This window comes from Aspergillus ruber, assembly GCF_000600275.1.
Source record: "Aspergillus ruber CBS 135680 unplaced genomic scaffold scaffold00020, whole genome shotgun sequence".
Taxonomy (NCBI): Eukaryota; Fungi; Ascomycota; class Eurotiomycetes; order Eurotiales; family Aspergillaceae; genus Aspergillus; species Aspergillus ruber.
Window position 1 is genome coordinate 150,679 of NW_024467316.1, and position 15,993 is coordinate 166,671.

Below are 15,993 nucleotides of genomic sequence, written 5' to 3' on the forward strand. Positions count from 1 at the left end.
GGGCAGAATTTTCTACTGAAAATGTCAATGCTCAATCAGTCAAGGCAAGTCATATGTAATGCTCAAACCATTCTGGCATAGCATCTTAATATGTCGAATCAGACAGGATTAATGAAGCGGGCCTTCGTATAACAAAATTAAACCCCAAAATTTAGGGTCCAGGGCTTGGATTCCTTCCGGACAACATGGTTTTGTTTTATCCACTTGGAAAATTTCGCTCAGTCATTGTGACCAGATCGAGAACTGCTTGGACTTGACCAAAATGGTTGCCTGCATTAGGTGGATTCTAACATACCGGAAATGACCGATCAAAGTTCCATGTTTGTTCACCTGAAGCAGTAGCAAACATTGATAAGAGTTAAAAGACTGGCAAGGTTGAATGATGTTATATATCAATCAAGCAACTGCACCTGGGCAGACTGGCTCAGCAAACCCTCTGACCAGTTTCACTCTTTCTTTCCTCCATTATGGACATATATTCACTCTTTTGCTTATTTTTTACTTTTTTTGTGAGTATATCTGTTGCACAGGACTACACATGCAGCGCCTCCAAGCCCTGTGAGATAGGATGCTGTTCTAGCACTGGAGTCTGTGGCTATGGTCCTGATTTTTGCGGGGAAACTTGCATCTCCAATTGTGATCGCAAGGCCGAATGTAACCCAGGATGGGGTACCAAGGTGAGCACATAGATGCTGCAAGCCATTTTGCGTGCTTAGCTCACTAGAAATAGTGGTCGAAAGCCGACAAGTGTCCACTGAATGTGTGCTGCTCTGAGTTTGGCTTCTGTGGTACCACAGAGGAGTTTTGTGGCAACAAAACTGTCACAGCTCCAAGCTGTGACGGTGGCTCTAGCTCGTCGAAAAGAACTATCGGTTACTATGAATCTTGGAGCCTCAGTCGTAACTGTGATAGAGTATATCCTGAAGGTAGGGTCCTGTTATTTTCTTCATGCAGAGAGAATGACTGTACTAACCTCCCTCAAAGCTATTCCTATTGGATCCTATACACATCTCAACTTCGCATTTGCCTTTATTGTAATGTTATCATTGAAGACTTGTCTCATTGAATGCCATCACTAACAATGTATGTAGGATCCATCGACCTTCAAGGTGGCGCCCATGAATGAGGGTGACCCAGAGCTCTATAAGCGCTTCACAGGACTAAAAAGCCTCTACCCGGACCTACAAACTTGGATATCCATTGGAGGGTGGAGCATGAATGATGCAGATCAGCCAACAGCCACCACCTTTTCTGACCTGGCAGCGTCAAAATCTGCACAGAAAAAGTTCTTTGCTTCCCTTCTTTCTTTCATGGAAACCTACAATTTTGACGGTGTGGATCTTGACTGGTATGCTATTCTCCCTGTCACCATTTTTAACTGGTTTGTCTGCTGATCTACATCACACAGGGAGTACCCTGTCGCCGAGGAACGCTCAGGCAGAGAAGAAGACTTTGATAACTTCACCTCCCTTCTGCAGAATCTACGAGACCATTTGAGCTCAAGCGGGAAAAAATATGGATTAACCATCACAGTATGGAGCCCCATTCAAATACGCATGAAGGCGTCACTAAGCCATGTGTTGTTTTGTTACAGATTCCTACCTCTTACTGGTACCTCCGACATTTTGATATCGCAAACATGGAGAAGATTGTTGACTGGTTTAATATCATGTCATATGACCTTCACGGCACCTGGGATAATGACAACCAGTGGACAGGGCCCTATGTTCGGGCTCATACCAACCTGACTGAGATCAACACCTCGCTTGAGCTATTGTGGCGGAATAACATCGATCCAGAGAAAGTTGTCCTGGGTCTTGGTTTCTATGGTCGATCATTTACTCTTCAGGATCCTGGCTGTAAGAAGCCTGGCTGTATATTCTCCGCTGGAGGAAATGCTGGTGACTGCACAGGCTCAGTGGGAACTTTATCCTATGCAGAAATTGAGAAGGTAATAGAGAATGGAGCTGATGTGGAACTTGACCACAAAGCAGCAGTGAAGTTGGTCACATGGGGTGAAGATCAATGGGTCAGCTACGATGATAGCGAGACATTGAAGCTCAAACTGGACTATGCTAACGACCATTGCCTGGGAGGCACCATGGTGTGGGCCACTTCCCAGGATGATTCCAAGGGAACAGCCTCTGCCGCACTTTCCAAACTCACTGGCCGCTCTGCACTTGCGCTGTCGGCTCGCTCTATGTCCACCACAGATCAAGTCCAGTCGTGTCGGCTGGGAGAGTGTGGGAAAAAATGCCCCAGCGGTCTCAAGCCTGCTCAACGAAGTGATGGGAAGAACAAGGGCAACACAGGAACCAATACAGGGTGCCCAGACGGTGAAAACCGGTTGTACTGCTGCCCGCCAGACAACATGCCAACATGTCGGTGGCGGGGAACTGCCCCATTCTGTAAAGGCAAGTGTCATGATGGCGAGGTTGAAGTGTCCAGCAGTATGAGCGGTACAGGTGCTTCCTGTTGGACAGGTCATAAAGTCCTGTGCTGTGAGCAGACAGCTGCCAACAAAGCAGTTTCTGAATGCAAATGGACTGGAAGTGCGCCGAGCTGCGCCGGGCTTGGTGGCAAGGCCTCTTGTCCAGATAGCCGGAAGAGACTCACATACTCGAATTATGGGGCTGGAGGCGAACAGCCATGCTTCACAGGGAGCAAGGTAGGTGCGCATTCTGCTATGTGGAGCCCAAGAAGCTGACAGACGTCTTCAGTCTTTATGCTGTGACCAGCCTCCCCCGTATGAGAACTGCGATTGGTATTACCATGGCGGTAAGATCTTGGGCCAGATACCCTTCAAGTGTACCGGTACTTGTCCTGCAGGAAAGGCATCGATTGCCACTGATCCAACGGGATGCTTAACAGGTTCGTTTTCCCTCTGTGCGGTCTGCAACCATAACTCGTATTTTGGTGCCTCTGGTTAATTCATGTCCCTTTCAGGATACGGTTCTTTCTGCTGTGACTCTCCTGCAACAACGGTAAGTGCAAGAGAGAAGATATATGAACAGCAGCTGACAGATTTCCCACAGAACGGCCCTCAGGTTTCTGATTTCTCCAAAAGACTGGAGGGTTTTGCCAAGAATCCCACATGTGGGAAGGACGATAGGCTGAACGCCAAGCGTGAAGAGAAGAACGTTCAGCTGTCCAAGAGACATGACCTCAGCAAATCAGATTGGTCTGATTTGTTGATGCAGATTACAGCCCTTGCAGCGGGCACAGCCCGGACTTATCAAATGACGTTAATGGCACAAGAATACAATACCTCCTACGCTGCTGACATTGGCCTCGATCTGGATCAGATCGCCGAATATCATGCCGACTGGTAGGCGCAAACTTTCCCTGGCAACAAAAGACTCGCTAACATCGAATAGGCCCAACACGGACTCTGTTGCTCTGACGCAAAGCTTGATGTGCTTGGGGAAGAAGGCCTCTGATACGATCGATGACTACCAGAAAGCTCGATCAGAAGTCTGTATCAATCGGTGTCCATCGGCAAGCACAAAGCGCCGAAGTGTGGAGGGTTTTTCTTCTTCGCCGCCATCGACCAACATCTCCAACCACCTGGGGGCTCGACGAATTGACCTACTTGATGATCCGCAGCCCGGTGGAGGTGGGTACATGCCAACTTGGAGTAAGTTTATCCACCCTCTCATTTCCCCATCCTTCGACTGACCGGTTGTAGCGTACATGATCCAGGCCATCATGGATGGTGAGTTCAAGTTGCTGTACGAGCAGCTGATATACACCAATCGTGGAGAGCAAATCCTTGAGAGTAAATATATACCCAATTTAACACAGCTTATTGGACGAGCGCTCATTGTCTTTAGTTGCTTGGGAACTTCCTAGTGGTCGCGACGGTGACAGCTATCGAGAAAGAGACAATGACCAATACGTGGTATTCCACTTTCACTTCGATCATCTCGTAGATTTCGAAGGTACCGACTATGCTGGGATCTACGCAATGGTCGCATTCCATGGCCAACAGCGCGACCGCACACTGCGTATAGATGGCAACGATCGAGACAATGACAATGCACGGGTTCATCTCATCGACTGTAATACTGGAGACGAGGCGAGTGAAGATACAGACTACTGGTACCCGGGATATGATACAATTGGTCAGGAGAGTCTTTGGGGACAATGGCTGACGGATTTTGGAGTTTGGTTGCATCAGCAGGATCTGATTACTGCACAAACTCTCACTGGCTCACACCGTGGACAATTGAGCACCTACCAGGATGAAAACAGCTTTTGTCCTGAGCGCTTGCAATTTGACTGGGGTGGATATACCCGGAGTCGACAATTTACTCCTGGAGGCGGATCTGAGGGGGAGCGGACTGATGATGAAGATGACCAAAATGATAACGATGGCGTGTAGACAACTTCGCTGATTGGTCTCACTGTTGGCCATTATTTGAGATGTTCCCATATGAGGATTTCGACCGGTGATCCTACCGAGTACCTAGCCAAGCGTTTTAATGAGATTAATTAAGGATAAAACCAAGATAAAGAAAGTACGTAACAGCAGTGTCCTGCTTTGCGTATTAGACAGGATAACAGCAATATGCGAGAATTAAGAATTCACATCAAGCACCTGGCTACTAGTAGTAACTAGGAGTAGTTGTAGTTGTTGTTTTGTTACTCTGTGTGTGTATGTGAATCTATCTTAACGTCTGGGCCATCCATGCTTCCTCGGAAGTTGAAGCGACCTGACTGTAGACCTTAGCCCACCCTCAAAGTGGGGGCTCTTACCATATGTAATCTCGAATATAAAGGTTTAGCCCAAACTATAGTAGTAGTAGTAGTAGCTATTTAACATCGGTGTGAGATCCCGTTGCGGGATATACGACGGGCAGAGCGAAACTGCCTGGCTAGAGTCTGAGGCTATTTATGTACAAGAAGCACCTCCCGCGCGGGAGGATGCTTAACAAAGAGGCCGCCTGGATCGGCAGTTAAGTCGAGAGGCAAAGGGGATCTATCCGGCATTTACCTGTTGTTTCGCAGGGGAAAAACCCGTCCAGGCTCGGGGAAAAAACTGCGAGAGATAGATACTTGGCATAGAAAAGACTTGTGGGTGTAGGGTCAAGCAGGATTCGAACCTACAAACTGCCTGGTGATGTGCGCACCGGCAGGCTAGCCAGGCTCAGTGTAGCCCAAATTGTATTCACCAATCAGTCAACCACTAACACTTTGATTGATTGATTGATTGATTATCTCGTACGCCGTCCCAGCCAAACTTAGTCCATGGCTATGCGGGTGTCGAGGCTATCTATATGTGTCTATATACATGAATTTGAAGACTTCAGTTGAGCTCTGTATACCCAACGGCTTAGTATCCATCGCTAGCCCAGATCTAGCAACTTCACCTCGCCCAATGTGGCAGCGTGTGTGCGCTGTGCATTCATTTCTTGATGTCTTGCGTGTGTGCCTTGCTTCCTAGTTAAGAGGTACATACAACCTCTGAACTAGGGAGCATGTAGGAAAACCGAGATATTGGGGGTCGCAATTGGGTTCTCATCATTGATGGGTCTCTTGGTAAAAACAAAGACAAAGATGCCCTACCACCTGATTCGCCACTCTACTGGGTGCTGTTGTCTTTCATCTGCCGGAGTAAAAACCTCGTTAGGGGAAAAGCTCGCTGTGATGGTATGTGGTATGAGTGGGTTCTGGGCTCGGGTTATAGGGTGAATTGATAGCTGAGGGGACCTCGCACAAAGGATCTAGCTATCCTTCTGTTCGAGAGCCGTGTGGAGGGAGGGGTGGAGAGCGGATAGGGGAGAGAATCTGCAGTGTTTGCGGTCGTACTTTGATAGCTGAGGAGACCTCCAGGACACAAAGGCCTAGCTATCCCTATGTTCAAGGCCGCATGGTGAGTAAGGAACCAGGTAGGGAAAAGTGGTTCCGTGGTATTGGCGGTCCAACATTGATAGCCGAGGAGACCCAGTCACAAGTCTAGCTATCCTTCTGTTCGCCGTGCGGGGAGTGAGGAGATCCTTGGATACACCGTTCAAGGTCATATGGAGGAAGACAGGGCAGAGGCTAGCTGGGAAAATCCTACAGAGGAAAGTCCTAACTAGCTATCTTTTTATCCATAACCGCATGGAGGGGGTCGTCGTAGCCAGGTGGTGTTGAAGAATCTGCAGTCATAGTATGACACGCGTTCCGCCACCACCACACCATTTTTCTTCCACTCCTTTGGACAGGTCTTAGCTTCTTCTCACAAAGGGAATCTCTGCAAGAATACTAGTCCCCAGCACCGCGTAGAGGTGCCTGCCCATGCTGGGGCCACTAACACTTTCGGATTCGGATTCGGATTAACTCATATCCGTCCCAGCCAATCTTAATCTATGGCTATGCGGGAAACTGCCCCTCCGGCTGTAAGCCGCCGGGGTAGTTTTTGATACCTATTTACATCTATGGTGTGTGCTTTTCTTGAGGGCTCAGGTCCGCTCAGGATCGTGAGAACCCGGGGTTCCCCGGGCCCTCTCTGGTTGCTATGTACCCAATGACCTCTGTGCTCTGCCTAAATTGTTTCCTCCTCATTTACGGCCCCGAATTGCCCAAGGAGCCTGGTTCTCAGCATGAATTTGGCTGCACGGATTGCGAGCTTAGGTGTGTTCAGGATTGCCCTCAAATTCCCTCCCCCTTCTAGTCCTCCGCCTGGTTTTCCCAGGAACTGCTCTCGAAGATCCTTGAAGATGGGGCATGCCAGGAGTACGTGCCGCACTGTCTGGGTGGCCTTCCCACAGCGGCAGTCCCCATCTGGTATATCTGGCACCCCACGCTGATAGAGGTAGTGTCGGAGCCCTATCTTTCCTGTGCGCATCTGGATGATGACTGTGCTGAGCGCCCGATGGAGACCCCGGTGCATCTTCAGGACTTGTTTTGTCAGGACTGGTGTAAGCTCATACACTGCCCGTCCATGTGGGCTTGTCTGCCAGTCATGTTCCAACAGCGTGTTTACTGCTTCCCGAATTCTGGATTCTACGGCTGTTCAGAGAAGCCTCTGCTGAACTAGTCGGGGGGCTGTTGCTGCAGTTATGGCTTCTCCCATCCTGCCTCAATGTCCATGGGACTGTCGCCATCCTGTCGCTTCTTTTGCTGCCCGGTCCGCCCTTTCATTCCCTTCGACGCCACTGTGTGAGGGTATCCATCGGAAGCTTATTGTGAGCTTGCTTGTGCATGCTCTATCAATAGCCGCTAGCACTGTCTCCAGGATGTATTGTCCTGACTGCCTGCCTGGGTTTTCGATTGCCTGCAGTGCTGCCTGATTGCCAGTGAAGACCACAGCGTGTTGTATTTGGCAACGTAACATGATGACCAGAGCTAGGAGGATCCCTTGCAGTTCCGCAGCATATACTGTGGCCTCTGACTGTTCTCCCATGTACGCTGATCGCGTTTCCTGGTGCTTTGGGCAGACTGCTGCTGCTCCCACTCTGCCATTGACCCCGCTCCCATCTGTGTATATTGCTGTTACTGGCTGGCCATGGGCCATTATTGTGTTGTGTTCTATGATTGCATTCTCCATGTTCTCAGCGATGATCACCTCCGGCGGGCTCCAATACGGCACTGTGATGTACGACTGGATACGCTCCAAATCCTGGAATCTGGTCTGTCCTAGTCTCCGCATGGCGAGTTCGCTGATTCTCTCTAGTGGACTCCACTCCCAGGGGCGCCAGCCAGGGCGGATGCGTCCACTCCCTATGGCTTCGCCTCCGCGTGCTCTCCTCACCTGACCTCCAGACTAGCTTGTTTCAATATGTGTTAGCGCTTCCAGTGCCTGTTTCTCCAGGAGACATTTCATAGGTAGCTGATGCGTTTCTATGTCCAACACTGCTGTCGCTGTGGCTCTGAAAGCGCCTGTCATGGCCGCCATGGCTCTGGTATGGATTTGGTTTAGAATCCGAAGGCGTGCCTGGCGATGATCGCTGTCTGTCTTGAGGGTGTGCCACGCTGAGCATCCATAGAGGAGTGCTGGAAGCACCACAGCTTGGTAAATCTGGCGCAGCTGTATCAGACCTGCTCCCCATGTGCTTCCTGCAAGCGTTGCCAGCGGTTTCAGGAGGGGAGTTGCTTTCTTTTGAAAATTTCTGATTTGGTCGTCCCATCGGAGTGCTGGGTCCAGGATGATACCCAGGTATGTGGCTGACTTGTTGGGTTTGACCTCTGTGTCTCCGATTCTCACAGTTTGCGTTACATCGAATTTCATGCTGGAGCGGGTGAAGTGTATGAGTTGGTATTTCACTGGAGAGAATCTTGAGCCATATTTCCTTGCCTATGCTTCAGCTCTATGGTGTGCCCGCTCAAGGTTCCGGCAGTTCTGTTCCACTGATGTGCTCCTTGTGAAGAAGTAAACATCATCAATCCATCCTGCTGTCTGCATATCCTTGTCACCAGCGGTATCCAAAAGATCCGCATTGTAAAAAAGGTACAAGATTGGTGATAGTGGTGAGCCTTGTGGGATTCCCACGTCCACCTGGTACCATGTCGGATTCTACGTCACCCATCCGTATGGTGGTCGTTCTGTTACCAAGAAAGCTCGCTATCCACCCTACTGTGTCATGGTCTATCCTCCTCTTTTGTAGGTTGTGGAGCAGTCGTGCATGTGAGACATGGTCAAATGCACCCGAGACGTCGAGAAACAGGACACTAGCTATATGGGATGGGGTCATTTTCCAGGTTGTATGTATTCTTTCCAACAAGATATGGATCGCCTGCTCTGTTGAGACTCCTCTCCATCCCCCCAGGTGCTGTGTTGGTAGTAGGCCATATTTTTCAACTGCATAGCTGAGCCGCTTTGCTATAACTGACTCCATTACTTTGCCCAGAGTGTTGAGTAGCGCTACCGGTCGGTAGGATTTCAATTGTCCATAGTCACTCTTTCCTGGCTTCCTGAGTGTGACTGTGATAGATTCCCGGAAGTGCTGGGGGCAGTAGTGCAACCGAAGACAAGCGTTGTACAGGCTCTGCAGAGCTTTTGCTATGCATTGTGAGATGCAGTGTAGTAGGTGACTTGGGATGGTGTCCTTCCCTGGCACTTTTTATAACCAGAATATTTCAACCACCAATAGATATAGATGTTTAGTCATAAGATAGAGGCATGAATACATAAGCTAGAATAAGGTATATTACTTTCTAAAGACTTTGTATCTTTTGTAGCCATAGGCGCTCGAATATTGAAAATTACAAAAAAATACAGCGGTAATTTATATTACTTGGGAGAAATATTAATCTGAAGAAGCTTTCTGCTCAGATTATATAATTTAAGTACCATGATACACTATATTTGAATTTTAGGCTCTGTATATATTTTGTTGCTGAGATATTGAGGTTATAAAAAGTGCCATTTATATGGAATACAGAGCCGCGCAGCTCGGTAGTTGATTACGTTAAATTGCCAGATAGGAGCTTTACAGTAATTCAGACCTCTTTTGCGATTCCATTGGTTGAGCCATATGTCCACTACACCCTGAAATCCAACATAATGATAAGGATCGATCGGATAAATGGTTGACCCGAGTAGCGAGGTCAGGATTCTTATAGTCGACGTGTGCACACATACTGTAGATTAAGCACTCAATCAGCTGCGTATGCGCACATACGTTCGATAGGCAATATACCTCTTCCGTTAAACTAGTCCTCTCCATGTAGACCTCGTTAGTCCAGAGTAAATCGACTCCCGATTTCCCATTTGAGCTACAATCCGAGAGACCCCGCTTCATGTAATATAATCACCCGGCCCCTCCTTGCAACGCACAAAGATTTCTTCACTTCTTTTCTCGACACCAACATGGCCTATCAACTCACCGAAGACGATTTGGATACCCAGAAGGAGTGGGGCTCAGCACCAGTCCGCGCTGCTCGCAATCCCAACCCTGCTGTGCTGCAGGCCCTCATGGCCTACTATCAAGAAGGACTCAGTCGCTGGGAACAGCTGTCACAAAGAGAGCGAAAATTCCTGCAATATTATGGGCCCAATGAAGGTGTATGTGGGGCCATATGGGGTACTTATGAGTCTCCTCTAACTGCAGCCATCCGAGCGAAATTAGCATGCAATGTGAACTTCCTTCTGGCGTTGGGCGCAGATTGCAATGGGATTTCAGCTCATGATTTGTCTGACTATTCTGTTCGGTTTCTGCGTGGTCGTGACGCCGGGATTGACGTCTCCAGCTTTGCAAGTTGCCCCCCAAGGGCAGAACTCCTTGCGACCGCAAAGGCCAAAGGCATTGAAAGCCAATTGGCACCATTGACCTCAGCTGAATTAGATGAGCGCCGGGTCGGGTTCCCACGATTCTGGACAGAGCCTAATGTACCCGGTCAACGATTGCGCATGAACACTGCATTGACTGCTCTTGAGGTCGCGGCGCAGTGTGGTTATGAAGAATTATTTGATATTGTGCATACTGCAGGTGCTGAAGATTCCTCATGGCGATCAACCTCAGAGACCCAAGAGGACAGCCCGCTGGAAATCCCCAGCGAAGCTCCATTGTCAAAGTTGTCAGTTTCGTCACCAGTACACCAAGCAATTGCCTCTGGCCACCGATCAATGCTCAATAAGCTTTTCAAAACATATAACTACTGTCCTAACTACCGTCCCTTGGTGGCACCTACAGTGGCCCTTCCACCGCTTTCCTTCGCTATTGCCCAGTGTGATCTGGCCAAGCCAGGTGTGCGTGAATGCATCAGTGACCTGTTTGCACACCCACGTCTTGCCCCCCATCTGCGCACGCCTGTATTTGAAATACACCCGCTGCACTTTGCCACAGCAAGACACGATCCTGAATTCCTGGTTTGGATTGCAGCTTCCATCCCTGGTGGTCATGCTACAGCCGGACGCACAGCTCTGGGCCATACACTGCTCCACGTGGCTGCGCTTCCTTTGACTGGTGACCACACAGCAAAGACTAGACCAGCTGTGGAGCGCAGTATCCACTGCGCCCGCACATTGGATTATAAATGGCTCCAGCACTCTCAACCCAGTCCGCGGCACCTCAAATATCCTAGGGGCAGGTTTCCTCGGAGTACAGCGGTGACCAATCCCCTTAAACAAAAGCCCATGACAGAGGCCGAGCAGGCTGCTCAGTTGGCTACCATCAAGCTGCTACTGGAGTGGGGCGGATTCGATGTCCGAACGCAGGATATTGATGGAAATACCGCGTTACATTACTTGGCGGCGACTTTGAATGTTGGTTCTGAGACTGTAAATGTATTGCGAGCAATGGATGGTGGCGAGGAAGTCTGGCAGAGCTCGAAAAACTGGTGTGGCCTGACGCCAAAGCAGTTGATGGAGGAATGATAGGTGCATACAACAGCTCAGTAGCAGGGGTGATCATCTGCATCAAGTATTTGGTGTGATAGGGATCTATATTGGAAGGTTTGTTATTGTTAGAGCTCGTTTAACAGCCTTCCACTCCTCATGTCATGATTTGTTCAGGGAAACAAGGAGCTTTCAGAGCACCCAGTGCTCTGTGAGTCAACCAAGGCGCGATATTCGTATCAGGAAGCTGGAGAGGAGATAGAAATTCATTACAGTTACAGCCTCTATCAACTTGTGTTCCAAAGCGCCAGTCGTCGTAAAAAAGAAGAATAATGAATCCCATGTGAAGAAACTCCGGTTCACAACACCTATGACCTCTGGAGGGGGTGGACCGAGTAAGGCTATCATTTCGGCGATGTGTAGTCTAGCATCGTAGTGACCTTGTTGATCATGGATATGCCGAAATAGCTCTTTGCCTTCGATCATATCCCACAACTGGTCTGGCATTAGTGGATGCAACAACTTTGGAGAACAACGGCACAGATAGATACTTGGTATAGACAAGATTCGTGGGTGGAGGGTCAGGCAGGATTTGAACCTACAAACTGTCTGGTGATGTGCGCACCTACAGTCTAGCCAGGCTAAGTGTCTATACCACTGAGCCACTGGCCCATGATGACTCACTATGATAGGCTACGCCTAAAGCGGTACTCAGAACAGGTCCTCGCAAGCACGTGACAACTCCGTTGGACGCTGAAATGTGAAACGGATAAACCAATAAGGCGGTTAACTCCGAGTCGGGGAAGTCGGGGAGTCGATTATCCGGACTGCACGAGGCTATATATGAAGAAGAAACTTAGATTACACGGAGGGTGACAATGATATCTATAGACACCGTAGATGGTAGAATGAGTGCTTGGCTATCTAAACGAGTGTGTGTGTCCGTATATGAGGGATCTGTCGGCCTCGGTAATCGGACAAACTATTGATCCACCTCGACTTTCATCAAAATGGGTTCCGTCGGAGATTCAGGGGAAACCGGAGGAGTCGATCATCCGACTGCACGAGGCCTATATGTAGAAGACCCAGTTAAAACGAACGATTGATATACTCTATCTAATGTAGCCTAGAGTACACGACTGCTTGAGTGCTTGATGAGTGCTTGATGAGTGCTTGATGAGTGCTTGTCTATCTATATGTGGCGAACGCTGGCCATATATCAGAGGTTCGCTAGTCGGACTAACGTTATCCCTTTGATCCGACCTATCAGATCTCATCAGACGCCTCCGACGCGTCGGGCATACATTTACACGAGCCTTTATATACTAGCTTCTCCTCTCTCCTTCTTTCTTTCTTTCTTCATCGAATCCTTTTTGTATATAGCTAAACAATAGCTTTCGGGCATAGCCCATTACACTCACCCTCTCTATAGTGCACTCATCCAGGTTCATGGTGAAGAACAAGCTTTGATTGTTCCTAGGGAGGCGTCATTCGATGCTGCTCAGGCACTAAGATAGTGGTCCGGGCGATGAAGTATTCAAACCTCCATGGTGTCTAGATGTCACAGGCTGCGCCTGTAGAATAAGCGATATGTTATTCGGAGGGATGATCAGAAGGGTTACCAGGCTACCTACCCCGCACGATGTACATTTGTATATAGCGCTGTCCGATCGAACGTCTGTCCTTCTCTTCTTCAACGAAATCTTTTGTGTGATAGCTAGTCATTAGCACTGCGGGCTTAACCCTTAACATAGATCAACCTTCATCTACATTCATCGCATGTTTGAAGTCACTTTCAACCAACTCGTTCGGTTGTTGTTTGCTTGTTTCCCTGGCTATTATTTAAATAATAATAGCCATGTTCATGCTCTATTCATGCTCATCCGACCGAGGCACGTACTGTGACGGTCTCAAGCAATGGAATCTATTAGTAGACTATCTGACGAAATCTAATATAAGGAAAGAGGCAGAGACTGCCAGCGATGAGCTACCTAGTGTGTGTGAGGGGTTCGTACCCTATTTTGAAAAGACCAAAGCAAACAAACATGCTATATAACAAACGTCCATGCTTTGTAACATGTACAATCAAAACGTAGATATCAGAGCAAATCATGCAAGATCACTTAAATCACCAGGAAACTAATGGATTTACGTCAAAAGACACTGCTAGAAACCAATGAGCAGCTTCCAAAATCAAAGAGAGGACTACAAACCCTTTTCAATTCTTCCAATAAGCCAGTGGACGTTGTAGCAGAGAGAGCTTCAATAGCAGCTAAGCAACTCCGTCAGCTATCAAATTTGTCAGTACCAACGATCCTATCATCTTTGGCATATTTCTGCATCAGCTCCATCATCACACGCGCAATGGAAGCCAAATCATTCGATTCGCTTGAACCACCTCTGATTTCGACAACAGAACACATTGATGTGGCATAAATGCTATAGCCTAATCCATGCCCTGGGCGCCTTGAAATTGCTGCTGCATCCCTATCACTCTGGAATTGAGCTTCAATGCATCCCAGAATGCTAAACAGTCAATGGCAGGATCAACTAAACATTGCCCGTATTGCTCAAAGTGAGGTGTGAAATCAGCATTATGGTCATGAGAGCACGAGAGCATCGTGCACGTCATTTGCCAAGAAATTCTGCATCAGCAGATGATTGTTCTTGTAGCATTGTCCTTTCCACAGTAGCGTGTCATGGGACGTAGCAGACCAGAAATTTGATGACAGAACTCCAATCTTTCATCACTTGGCAGTGAGGTTTGGTTCCAGACTTTACAGAACCGTCTCTGCGGGAATTTCACCGGTGTCTGTGGCAAAAATAACCAACAAAACCACAGGTGAGGCATTTATGCCATTGGATTTGTTTCTCCCGGATGCTAAATCATTGTCATCTGAGCGTTCCAACCGCATACGCAACACATGGGATCGGCGTGGTTAGGGCGAAAGTGGAACACAGGACGGGCACCGAATGGGGTCGATTGTAAGCTGTAATCAGCCTTGGGAGTCTGTCAAGCCTAGAGTCGATATCTTTCCTTTGATAAGGGAGTCGAAAGGGCGGATACCATTAATGAAGAGCGGCCGGAAAAGCAAGACCTCATGTAAATTCGAGTTTTATTAGAAGATAGGGAAGCAAAGGATATGAACCAATTTAGTGTACAAAAAATAGAGGGAGACAGAATCAGCTCGAAACACCGGTCAACGTAAACGAAAAGGAAACCAGAAGTGGAGGTGAGAGGGCGCAGCCGCAATTTCCGGAAAAAATAAAAGAAAGGAGGTGGCGAAGTTCAAATTGCCAGGAATATGGGTGAGTGCAGAATATTGGAGGGAGTTTGGGAAGAGAAAAAGATTTGGGAGGAGACGAGGTCAGAACAGTGAGGGAAGGCTCTTTTATATTGGGAAGCCAGGTGGGCAGCGTTTACAGTACGGCGTATCAGGAGACTATACCAGAAACAGTAAAACTAGCCGGAACAGGGAATTCACAGGTCCTGGTTTTACAATATGAATTTTATTTATTCAAATTGCTTCTAAAAAGAGCTGTCATTATATGTGAATTCAAATATTGCCGATAAATGCCTTAGGATGATGCATCATCCTATTCACTTCCTTCTTCCTCGGGGGTAAAGGAGTGGATTGAGTACCCCTCGCTCCGTTCATATCGTGTTCTTCGGTGGAATCTGCGCCCATCTCCAACAGTAGCCGCACCATATCCCAATAGCCGTTATTAATCGCGTACATGAGAGGCGTCTTGCTCTAGAAGCCTTCGACCTGAATGTCGGAACCGTAGTCGAGCAACATCTAGACCATTTCAAAACGATCATTTTATATCACCTTGATGATAGTTGGATACGAGTTGAGGTCGGAGTCGGAGTCATAAGGGTCCTGAGCATGGGCCAGGCTCTCTTCAACATAGTCGTCGGGATCTGCACCATGCCGAAGTAGCTCATCTAGAGTACTGATGTGATCACTGTCAGCTACCAAATCCGACGCATTCGTGCTTTTCCTGAGCGTGACCTCTGCATAATCTTGCAGCATAAACTCGACCATGTTGGTATGACCTCCCTGTGCAACAGCCATTACTGCTGTCATGTCCTTTTCAATGTGATTGATATATGTGCCGTGCTGAAGGAGAAACCGAGCTGTATCGGAACGCCCTGAACCAGCCGCGAGGATCAGGGGTGTGGCGATACCGTCATCCAGGATATAAGATGAGTTATACGTGGTCACTTCAAGCCGGATATGAAGGCAGAAGTCATCAAAATGGTTTGATATTCCCGAGATGTCTGGAGGAGAACTGCTCCATTAGAATTTATGATCTCGCCATGCTCAACAGCATCTTGCATGATTTTCATGTTGCCATAAAACACACCCCATGTTAGTGCAGTATTCTCATAGGCCCTTACATTGGGCCTGTACATAAAGTCAATGAGCGTGTAAGACAGATGGCGATTGGTTCAGCAAAGTGCAAATGTATCTCCCTGCCAACCCAACACATCTACAATGAGCAGGAGCAGTTTTGAAGGAAGCTAACCCATATCCCACCATGGCTAATAAGATGAAGTTAAGGACTAAAACGAGAGGTGGAATGTTTCTCATAGAAGACACTTTGGAGCACTAGTAGAACTGAGAGAAACCTGGTGTTCTTTGTCGTGGAAAAGATGCAAACTGATCAGTTGATCAAAAGAAACAAACTGGAAAGATTCTGCGAAGTGCAAATTTTGACAGGTC

At 48.1% G+C, this 15,993-nt stretch overlaps 5 protein-coding genes across 5 annotated transcripts; 2 read left to right on the forward strand and 3 right to left on the reverse strand.

Moving 5' to 3' along the window:
- Positions 1–23: 23 nt before the first annotated feature.
- EURHEDRAFT_387681 (glycoside hydrolase family 18 protein) lies at positions 24–4,606 on the forward strand. The gene is made up of 12 exons (XM_040779715.1): positions 24–677; positions 731–926; positions 985–1,034; positions 1,092–1,348; positions 1,409–1,532; positions 1,595–2,668; positions 2,721–2,871; positions 2,947–2,984; positions 3,036–3,328; positions 3,378–3,637; positions 3,689–3,778; positions 3,834–4,606. The coding sequence occupies exons 1-12, from the start codon at positions 468–470 to the stop codon at positions 4,382–4,384; spliced, it is 3,294 nt and encodes a 1,097-aa protein (XP_040637325.1). The 5' UTR covers positions 24–467; the 3' UTR covers positions 4,385–4,606.
- A 3,054-nt stretch (positions 4,607–7,660) lies between these two features.
- Positions 7,661–8,267, reverse strand: EURHEDRAFT_414050 (uncharacterized protein; the record flags this gene model as incomplete). Its single annotated transcript, XM_040782320.1, has 3 exons — positions 7,661–7,934; positions 7,959–8,150; positions 8,194–8,267. Coding segments are annotated over 2 exons (366 nt in total), but the record flags the coding sequence as incomplete, so codon positions are not given.
- Positions 8,268–9,589: 1,322 nt separating this feature from the next.
- On the forward strand, positions 9,590–11,568 carry EURHEDRAFT_414052 (uncharacterized protein). Its single transcript, XM_040782321.1, has one exon. It carries the CDS (start codon positions 9,797–9,799, stop codon positions 11,300–11,302), a length of 1,506 nt encoding a protein of 501 aa, XP_040637327.1. The 5' UTR covers positions 9,590–9,796; the 3' UTR covers positions 11,303–11,568.
- Positions 11,569–12,272: 704 nt separating this feature from the next.
- EURHEDRAFT_414053 (uncharacterized protein) lies at positions 12,273–12,546 on the reverse strand (the record flags this gene model as incomplete). Its single annotated transcript, XM_040782322.1, has 1 exon — positions 12,273–12,546. A coding segment is annotated over one exon (171 nt), but the record flags the coding sequence as incomplete, so codon positions are not given.
- A 2,295-nt stretch (positions 12,547–14,841) lies between these two features.
- Positions 14,842–15,775, reverse strand: EURHEDRAFT_414055 (uncharacterized protein; the record flags this gene model as incomplete). The annotated part of the gene is made up of 1 exon (XM_040782323.1): positions 14,842–15,775. A coding segment is annotated over exon 1 (250 nt), but the record flags the coding sequence as incomplete, so codon positions are not given.
- Between the last annotated feature and the right edge of the window lie 218 nt (positions 15,776–15,993).

Coding starts and splice junctions, on each gene's coding strand:
- EURHEDRAFT_387681 (XM_040779715.1), top strand. CDS start 468: ATGGACATATATTCACTCTTTTGCTTATTTTTTACTTTTTTTGTGAGT. Junction 927..984: donor TGATAGAGTATATCCTGAAG/GTAGGGTCCTGT, acceptor CCTCCCTCAAAG/CTATTCCTATTGGATCCTAT. Junction 2,669..2,720: donor CATGCTTCACAGGGAGCAAG/GTAGGTGCGCAT, acceptor AGACGTCTTCAG/TCTTTATGCTGTGACCAGCC.
- EURHEDRAFT_414052 (XM_040782321.1), top strand. CDS start 9,797: ATGGCCTATCAACTCACCGAAGACGATTTGGATACCCAGAAGGAGTGG.